At 53.8% G+C, this 8133-nt stretch overlaps 7 protein-coding genes across 7 annotated transcripts, besides 4 other annotated features; all 7 read left to right on the top strand.

Moving 5' to 3' along the window:
- Positions 1 to 11: 11 nt before the first annotated feature.
- Positions 12 to 42: a microsatellite.
- Positions 43 to 355: 313 nt separating this feature from the next.
- Positions 356 to 374: a microsatellite.
- A 53-nt stretch (positions 375 to 427) lies between these two features.
- TraAM80_06830 (uncharacterized protein) lies at positions 428 to 1846 on the top strand (the record flags this gene model as incomplete). The annotated part of the gene is made up of 1 exon (XM_029383657.1): positions 428 to 1846. One exon carries the CDS (start codon positions 428 to 430, stop codon positions 1844 to 1846), a length of 1419 nt encoding a protein of 472 aa, XP_029236462.1.
- A 368-nt stretch (positions 1847 to 2214) lies between these two features.
- On the top strand, positions 2215 to 3480 carry TraAM80_06829 (aquaporin-like protein; the record flags this gene model as incomplete). Its single annotated transcript, XM_029383656.1, has 1 exon — positions 2215 to 3480. The coding sequence occupies one exon, from the start codon at positions 2215 to 2217 to the stop codon at positions 3478 to 3480; it is 1266 nt and encodes a 421-aa protein (XP_029236461.1).
- A 79-nt stretch (positions 3481 to 3559) lies between these two features.
- Positions 3560 to 3584: a microsatellite.
- Positions 3585 to 3751: 167 nt separating this feature from the next.
- Positions 3752 to 3806: a sequence feature (A-rich).
- A 357-nt stretch (positions 3807 to 4163) lies between these two features.
- Positions 4164 to 4994, top strand: TraAM80_06828 (aquaporin-like protein; the record flags this gene model as incomplete). Its single annotated transcript, XM_029383655.1, has 1 exon — positions 4164 to 4994. The coding sequence occupies one exon, from the start codon at positions 4164 to 4166 to the stop codon at positions 4992 to 4994; it is 831 nt and encodes a 276-aa protein (XP_029236460.1).
- A 630-nt stretch (positions 4995 to 5624) lies between these two features.
- Positions 5625 to 6014, top strand: TraAM80_06827 (uncharacterized protein; the record flags this gene model as incomplete). Its single annotated transcript, XM_029383654.1, has 1 exon — positions 5625 to 6014. One exon carries the CDS (start codon positions 5625 to 5627, stop codon positions 6012 to 6014), a length of 390 nt encoding a protein of 129 aa, XP_029236459.1.
- A 205-nt stretch (positions 6015 to 6219) lies between these two features.
- Positions 6220 to 6825, top strand: TraAM80_06826 (uncharacterized protein; the record flags this gene model as incomplete). The annotated part of the gene is made up of 1 exon (XM_029383653.1): positions 6220 to 6825. One exon carries the CDS (start codon positions 6220 to 6222, stop codon positions 6823 to 6825), a length of 606 nt encoding a protein of 201 aa, XP_029236458.1.
- A 4-nt stretch (positions 6826 to 6829) lies between these two features.
- TraAM80_06825 (uncharacterized protein) lies at positions 6830 to 7201 on the top strand (the record flags this gene model as incomplete). Its single annotated transcript, XM_029383652.1, has 1 exon — positions 6830 to 7201. The coding sequence occupies one exon, from the start codon at positions 6830 to 6832 to the stop codon at positions 7199 to 7201; it is 372 nt and encodes a 123-aa protein (XP_029236457.1).
- A 430-nt stretch (positions 7202 to 7631) lies between these two features.
- On the top strand, positions 7632 to 8133 carry TraAM80_06824 (uncharacterized protein; the record flags this gene model as incomplete). Its single annotated transcript, XM_029383651.1, has 1 exon — positions 7632 to 8133. A coding segment is annotated over one exon (502 nt), but the record flags the coding sequence as incomplete, so codon positions are not given.

Genomic DNA, 8133 nt, shown 5'->3' with positions numbered 1-8133 from the left:
TTTTACTTTATTATATATATATATATATATATATATATATATGGGCCTTATTCTTATCTGCGGCCGTCATCCCCAACGATGGGGACACAGTAGACTAAGACTATTTTCTCTTTTCCGTGCATTCTACTGCCGCAGGGACAGGTGTGGTGCTGCGGCGATGGCTGAGAGTGCAGGTCACCGATGTCATTCGGGATAATGTTATAAAATAAAAACGGATACGAGAAGACAGCCTTCTGCATTGCCGCAGCACATCTAATAAATAACTGTGCACAAACATACGCACACTTTTCTCACCACGAAACCACAGGGTGTGGAACACTGCTGCACGATGTGTTTTCGCTGTTAACAAGACCCGTATATATGTATATATATATGAGGTAAACGAGGCGTAAGGAACTGATGTTGCTTATGTTTTTTTTTTTTTGGCATGCTGTTTCGTGAGCACTCATTTGTTGGCTTCATTGCTTCATTGAGGTGTTACCTGGTTCTTCTTGTGTCACCGCCCTTCTTGTTTCTCTTGTTGTTGTTGCTGCTGCTGCTGCTGCTGGGTGTGTGGGCGGAGGGAATGATACGGCAAAGCCTCGAGGTGGTTCCCACCGTGCAGCCCAAGTACCGGCTGGAGGAGGATGCACGGCAGGCTGCGGAGAAGCGCTGTCACGGCGGGCAGCAGCCAGTGGTCACGGCAGGGACGCGGGTGGAGCGTTACCTCATCGTCAGCTGCGGTGATGTTATGTCGATTGTGGGCGGTGGCAGCAGTCACGCTGCCGACATAGATTTTACTTCTGGCTGTGATGGCAGCGGGAATGAAGCGAGGACGGAGAGGGGTGGCGCTGGTGTTCGACTTTTCTCGTTGCTGCCAGCACCAGAACTGGCCTCTCGCAGGCCGCAAACACTAGAAGTGTTGGAGGCTCCGCGGAAGCGATGGAAACGCATTCGACGGACAGTGTATCAGGCTTTACTGAGCCCTTCCGGAGCGTCTGGTGAAGCTGACGAGGCGGTTAAGGAAAGGGAGGAAGATGAGGGAGACGAAACTGCAGAGGGCGACACGGCGCCACGCTTCAGCTCAGTTCCGCTACCCGAGTACGAAAACATGGCATGCATTATCCTCGCCATTCCTGCTGTTACGGAAGGAAGACAGGTGGCACAGGGAAGACTGCTTGACGCCCCGCTACACACCCTCCGTTACGAACGCACAGGCGCCCCAAAAACAGGCCAAGGTATTTCCACATCGTGGTATTCTGGTCTTGACGTCCGTTCTGTGGGTTTTAAGCGCAGCTACATCGACGATGACGACGGCGCGGAGGAAGGGGATGCGCATGGAAGCTTCTCTGATGCTGTCATGCCTGAGGCTCGACAGGACACTCGGAAGAAGCGTAAGGTGGACGCCGGTAACGCGACAGCTACGAGTGTGAATGAAACAGAGGCAACGGGAGGAGAAAACGTTAGTCCAGACGATGTGCAGCAGACGAAAAGTGAAGAGACCCCTGTGACGCTTTTGCCGACGTCAGTCCTTCGTTCTGTGGAGGGGGTTGCAAAGGCGAGCGATGCGTTGGACTTCTCGGGCGTCAACGCAGAGGACCTGCAAGGCCTCACCGCCTCGCTTCTGCAGCAGTGGGCATCCACTGGAAAAGCGGCCGTGCCCTTCTCCGAGGTGGCGAGGGTTGTGCTCAAGTTGCACCCAAAGTACACCGAAATGAAAGTGAAACATCAGTCCCCGGAGACCAGGCAGGAGGCGGTGGGGTGGTTTCGTGTCTCACAGTCGACCGTTCGGTCCCACGTTCTCCATTTGGGATACACGATAGACAGCACAAACAACGTGTACCTATCACAGCTGTCGCGCAGGTAGCCACGCTGAGGAGAGATGGTGGAGAAGCACCACCTGCTGAGGTGCAACAATGGCAGAGGCAAAGGAGTTTACATTCCTTGGAGTTTGTCGTGGAGAGCCATGAGATGAGAGTGCTGAGCAAAGTTTCAATCCTCACTCTTTTTCCTCTTGTTGCTGTTGCGCCGTCGCTGCCGCGTGTGGGTGTGTGTTTCTCAGCTGGACTGCAACGCTTCCTTCTACTACTTTTTTTTTTTTTTGTTATTACCCTTCTTTTTTGTTTTCTTTTTTAATCTTTTTGTTTTTTTTTGTTTCTCACTCGCGAATTCTGTTCTACTGCAGTGCTTCCTACATGTTTGTTGTCTCCTCCGTTTTATGGTTTGCCTGGGCAGATGAGCGAGATGCCGAAGTATGATGCATCTGCCCCCGGTGAGCAGCAGCAGCGGGCCTCCAGCTCAGACGCTCCTGATAAAAACAAATACGCTGATCCATTACATGTTGAATACAATGAAACGGAGATAGTGAGGACGTCATCCACAACGCACGTTGCTGCACCGGCGTTTCTCCAAGCACAGCAGCAACAGCCACGTGAGGCGTGTACGGCTGAAGACACAAATGTGACGCATACACCGGAAGCAGGGCTCCAAGTTTCCTCTGGCATAGAGCGGGGGAGTTGTAGGGAGTCTATGAAGCCACAGTATTCGACAGATTTTCTCTCGGCCAACGATTCATCGACGGAATTTGACAATAATAAAAAATCCATCACAGTGGAGGTCACATCTGACGGTGTCACGCGTATGATGGAGTTTGAACCACGGGAGCTTGCTCGGTTGTACGCGCAGCAACAGGCCGCCCTTCGCTCGGTTTGTGGAGAGTTTGATATTTTATACGTCCCAGATTGGGTTCGCCTGCACCCGTTGCTAGGGTCCTACGTGGCAGAGGCATTTGGAACGTTTGCCTGCGTCCTTACCCTTTCGCTCGTCAGCGTTCGTAACCAAAGTATTTTTGATGAGAGCAAAGACACCAACGTGACAGCGCTTCCGATTGGATTTATGTTCATGTGCATGGTGTTTACTTTTGGCTACATTTCAGGTGGTCACTTCAACCCTGCTGTTACGCTGGCTGTCTTTCTCGTACAAAAGTTGGATTTTGTACGAGCTGTGGGGTACATGATTTGTCAAACGGGGGCGGCCACGGGCGCTGGACTTGTGGCGATGGCTATACAAGGGAGTACTGACATATTTGTGCCGTATGTGAATAGAGCATACGTCTCCTCTGGCATATTCTCAGAACTCATCTTTACCTTCGCTATTGCCACGGTGGTGCTGAATGTGGCGTACTCCCGGCAGAGCGGAAACTTTTTCTACGGGTTTGCCATTGGAATGACGGTTGCCGCCGGTTCTGCAGCTGTTGGACGAATTTCTGGTGGGGCCTTCAACCCTGCCGCCGCCACAGGCCTTCAGCTGGCGCTCTGCCTTACCGGGAACTGCGAACCCTTGTCGTCCTTCTGGGTCTACTGGATGGCACCGCTGGTCGGCTCTGTGATTGCCGCCTTGCTGTACTCGCAGATTTCGCAGCCGGAAGACACGCGGGTCCTCACAGACGCGGCAGTGCTGTCGGAGGATCCACTCGCAAACAAGGCGTCCCAGGTGTCTTAGCTGTTGTGGTTGTTTTCTTCTCTGCCCCTCTGCATGTTTGCTTCTCCGCTTTTGCACAGCAACTTCCTGCGAGGAGGATGTGGCTGGTGGTGGTGGTGGTGGTGAGAGGAGAACAAAACAAAAAAAAATCAAAAACGAAGGCACATGCCTTTTTCAGGGAGCAATCGCGGGGTGCACTGTGTGCGTGTGTGTTTGGTGGGTAGGGAGCGGCCATCGCCTCTCCGTGCGCCTGTGAGAGCGTTTACCCACGAGTGGAGCGAAGAAACCTCCCTTTTTGTCATTAGCTTTTTTTATTTTATTTGTTGTTGTTGTTGCTTTTTTTTTTTCGCTCTTCTTCGTCCTCTTTACACCCCCGTCGTGTTTTTGTTTGAAAATATTCAAACGGTTTCGACCCGCCACACGGGAGTGGCGCTGCAGTGCGCTGCCTCCGTTTTTTTGTGCGTGTGCGTGTAGTTTTGGGTTGCCCTGTTTCATTTGACTGCGTTTTTTTCTTTTTTCTTTTTAGCTTGCCGTCTGTGCGTGCGTTTGTTTGTTCGTTGCTTGAAGAGAAGGGGAGACCCCTTCGTGACTCTGGTGCGTTCGTATAAAAAAAAACGAGGAGGGCGAGGGGGGAGGGGGACAGGGTAGGAGGAGAGAGCGCGTGTGTGTGCGGCGGTCGCCGTGCTTACACAAAGTGAGTGAAGATGTCGGGGGACGTAACCGCAACGGAGGAGCGCTCCTACCTGGCGCGCAAACTCCCTTTGTTTAAGTTATCTGCATACCAGGCGAAGTTCATTTGTGAGGGTATTGGTACCTTTATTTTCGTCATGACCATCTCCCTGGCGGAGGTGAATTGCGGCGCCGCCGCCATCAACGGCAAGACCCGCACCCGGAACCTTGCCCCCATTGCGGAGGGCTTCATGTTGTCTGTGCTGGTGTTTACGTTTGGCTACATATCTGGTGGCCATTTCAACCCTGCCGTGACCTTTGCAGCCATGCTTGTCCAGGCCATGCGGATGGAGGAGGCGGTGGCGTACTGGATCGCGCAAGTGATTGGCGGTGTTTTAGGCGCTGTCTTTGGTACTCTGGTGAACGGTTTTCCGCATCACCTACCCGCCCCACAGGTTTACCAGAACCTCCCAGGGCACGTCTTAACGGGCTTCATTGCGGAGGCGTTGTTTGCGGGGTTCCTGGTGACCGTCGTTCTCCACGTTGCCTACTCCCGTCAGCGCAACAACCACTACTACGGCTTGGCCATTGGCATGTGCCTCCTTGCCGCCGGGTACTCCGTGGGCGGCGTGTCTGGCGGTGCATTCAACCCCGCCGTTGCGACGGGGCTTCAATTGACGAAGTGTATCGCGGCCGGGTACTGTATTCCGTTGATGCATCTCTGGCTGTATTGGGCCGCTCCTGCCGCGGGGGCGGTCGGGGCATCGCTGCTCTTTAAAATGACGCATCCCGTGCCGCAAGAGACGGAAGAAGAGGCGCGGAGGAAGGCGCTGCAGCGTTCCGCGCGGCATCTCTACGGGTCGTAGGGTCAGCGGCTGACATTTGCACCCAACGAATAGGCACGAAAAAAAAAAATGGAAAAAGGTTGTGGAGTAACGCAAGGGGATAATTTGATTGCGGCAAAGGCGTGGTCTGCCGCAACGGCGACGACAAACAACATCAATGGCGGCAGGTAGAAGATGATAGAAGCAGGAATGAGAGTTGCAGTGTTAGTGGGAGGAAGAAGTGGTGACACATCTTTGTCGTGGATGTCGTCTTCTCTTTTTTCTGTGCTTCGGCGCGTCCTGGCACGCGCGGGCGGTGGGTGACGGAAGCGCCTTGGCGTTGAGGCCAAGTTTGCAAGTGGGCTTGTTTTGCATGTCGTGCGCGATGCAATTTATTTTTGATCTCCGCCGTTCTTTACTTTTTTTTTTTGTTTGCACGCACGAGGGGAGCCGCCTGCAACGGGGCGGCACGCATGTCTTGGGACGATGATGAGAGCGCTGGGGTGACGAAGGGGTCGACGTCGCCCTCAAGCTCTCTGCTGTCCTCCTCCGGCCTCGCGTTATCCACGGAGGCCGCCGGAACCTGGATGACGTGACTCATCTGCGTGTTCTTCGCGCGTCTCGCTACTGGGGAGGAATTCCCGCCCCTTCATCTGGCACGTCCGCACCGAGATGCGGCGCCTAACCCGAGTAGCATTGAGAACTCCAGCTGTGCCAGCCGCCTCACCAGGCATCGACGTCGTCACGACTACGACAAAGGCACCAGCACCCAATTTGTCTGGCCCTAATCAAGGCACTGCAGCACTTAGCGAAATCAGTGACCGGGACAAGTTGTTTCTTCAACGTGCTGCGAAAGTAGCCTTAATGCTTTATGTGGAGAGTGAGACAGCACAGGAGGAGGCAACACGACTGTTGTGTGAACCGGTTGTGGTTCAGGTTCTGCAGCATGACGCGAAACACGCTGATGGCGTTGCTTTGCCTTTGCCACGCAAATATGATGTTTTGTTGAGTGACTGTGTTGCGGTGCGCTACGCAAGGCGATGGGAACGCAAGGGGCGATGAGATGTGGGGTTACAGCTGCTGGGATGTGTCGACCCCACCCCTAGGGAAGCGGCGGCAGCGGTGGAGCTATTCAGCCACACTGGGCACTGGGAGATGGCGCTGCAATCGCTTGGCTGCATTCACCCCGCGTCATGGGACAGAGATTTAAATCTCAGCCGCCGTGCGCAGCCTTTACCCAGCCACCAAAGCGCATCGGCACAAACGCATGACGGTTGGTGAAGTCTCAGAGCCGGGGCTGTGGAGGTTTGCACTGCACATCTTGATGCTGGCTCGTGACAACGGAGTTCAGCTGAGTGCGCCATCGGCGGCCAACGACGCGCTGGGTTTACTTGGAGAAGATGAACAGCGGTGGGTCATGGCGTGTCGCCTCGTAGAAGTCATGCTGCTGCGTGGGAAAAGGGAGGGATTGGTGGGGGATTCCAGTAACAAAGTTCGTCCAAATGTGGTTTCCGATTACCACATGTGCCGGGGTCTGTGCCAGCATTGGCATCTTGCACCTCGTTACGCCTCGCTAATGATTCATGCGGGAAATATTTGTATATTTGATGATAGTCAAGTGACTGATCGCCTGTTAAAAGCCTGCGTCCGTGGGCACCGTTGGGCGGAGGCGTTGCATACAATGCAACAGTCCCTAGAAGGGAATTTGGGCAACGCGGGCAAAACAGACGAGGATTGTATTCGCACCGACATTTTCCTTCACGTTTTTGCGCGTATTGCACGAGTGCCAGAAGGGGTCCCTTGCCACGCAATTCCTTCAGCAGTCACAGCAGTCAAGGCACGTTATCACGGATACCAGGAGGAAGGCGTGTGACGTGATGCTGCGTTGCTGTACTAACGTCGCAGAGGCTCGAGTGTGGTTGCACATGCTTGGAACAAGGAATATATCAGTTGAAAATGAGTCCTACGACCACCTTATGGTTTTACACGCCAGGGAAGGTGAGTGGCAGAGGGCGTTGCCTTTACTTGACGCTCTTATCATCGATCAACGACGCCGGCGTCTTTATATTCCCTCCGCCAAGCCACATAACACGGTGCAATATGCCTTGGAGCGAGCTCCCCCGCCAGGACCATCGTGGGACCTGTCACTGACGCTTTTCACACGTATGTGCGAGTTGCATGTGCCGATTTCAGCGGTGACATTTCAGTCCATTGTAATGATGTGCTTTGCGCAGGGTAGGACCGAATAGGCGCAATCCCTTTTTAGGTTGGTGGTGCGGTACGGTGTCCACCGCTGACGGGCGGTGGTGTATTCATACACGCGAAACGGAAATGCTAATCGCATGCAAAGGAAATTGGTTCAAAAGTTGTAATGATCGGGATGCCAACGGTGCAAATTCTTTTTGTTTTGCTTTTACCGTTTTTTAAAATGTGAATGCGAGTTGTGTGGATATCTCAGAAAGCTGTTTGTAGCTGCTCGTGCGTATGTAAGCTTTTTTTTCTTTCTACCTTTTTACGCGCCATGTGTAAGGTTTTTTTCATTGGTGTAATTTCACGAGTGCCGGGGTAGAGGAAGGGGAGGCGAAAAACACATTAGAAAAAAAATCCCTAGGGAGATACCCAAGCGAATAAGAGAAGGGAAGTGGGGGAGGGGGCGGGGAAAAAAATAAAAAAGAAAATATGAGTGGATTTGGTGTGGCAGGAGGTGGTATCGCTGGAAGCAGCAACTTTGGCGCGACCTCAGGTCAGCAGTCCGGGTTTGGCTTCAATGCCGGGGGATTCGGCGTGAGTAACACAACCACTGCGTCCGGGATGGGGAAGTTGGAAACGACAGCGGTGCCATTTGCGCAAGCCCCTCAGGCATCTGGAGCGCAAGGCGGCTTCGGACATGCAGTTTTCGGGGCTGCTTCCACTGCTGGCGGGGTTGCCCCAGGTGGTTTTGGCTCTGCAGCGAAACACTGCGGCTCCGGCTGGTGGGTTTGGCTCTGCAGCGACCACAGCAGCTCCAGCTGGTGGGTTTGGATTTGCAGCGAACACTGCGTCTCCAGCTGGTGGTTTGGCTCTGCAGCGAACACTGCGGCTCCGGCTGGTGGCTTTGGCTCTGCAGCGAACACTGCAGCTCCGGCTGGTGGCTTTGGCTCTGCAGCGAACACTGCGGCTCCAGCTGGTGGCTTTGGCTCTG

This window comes from Trypanosoma rangeli, assembly GCF_003719475.1.
Source record: "Trypanosoma rangeli strain AM80 chromosome Unknown Tra_15.4_contig_00261, whole genome shotgun sequence".
Lineage (NCBI taxonomy): Eukaryota > Euglenozoa > Kinetoplastea > Trypanosomatida > Trypanosomatidae > Trypanosoma > Trypanosoma rangeli.
Note: the sequence above shows the minus strand (reverse complement) of the source record. Positions and strands in the feature narration are given on the sequence as shown.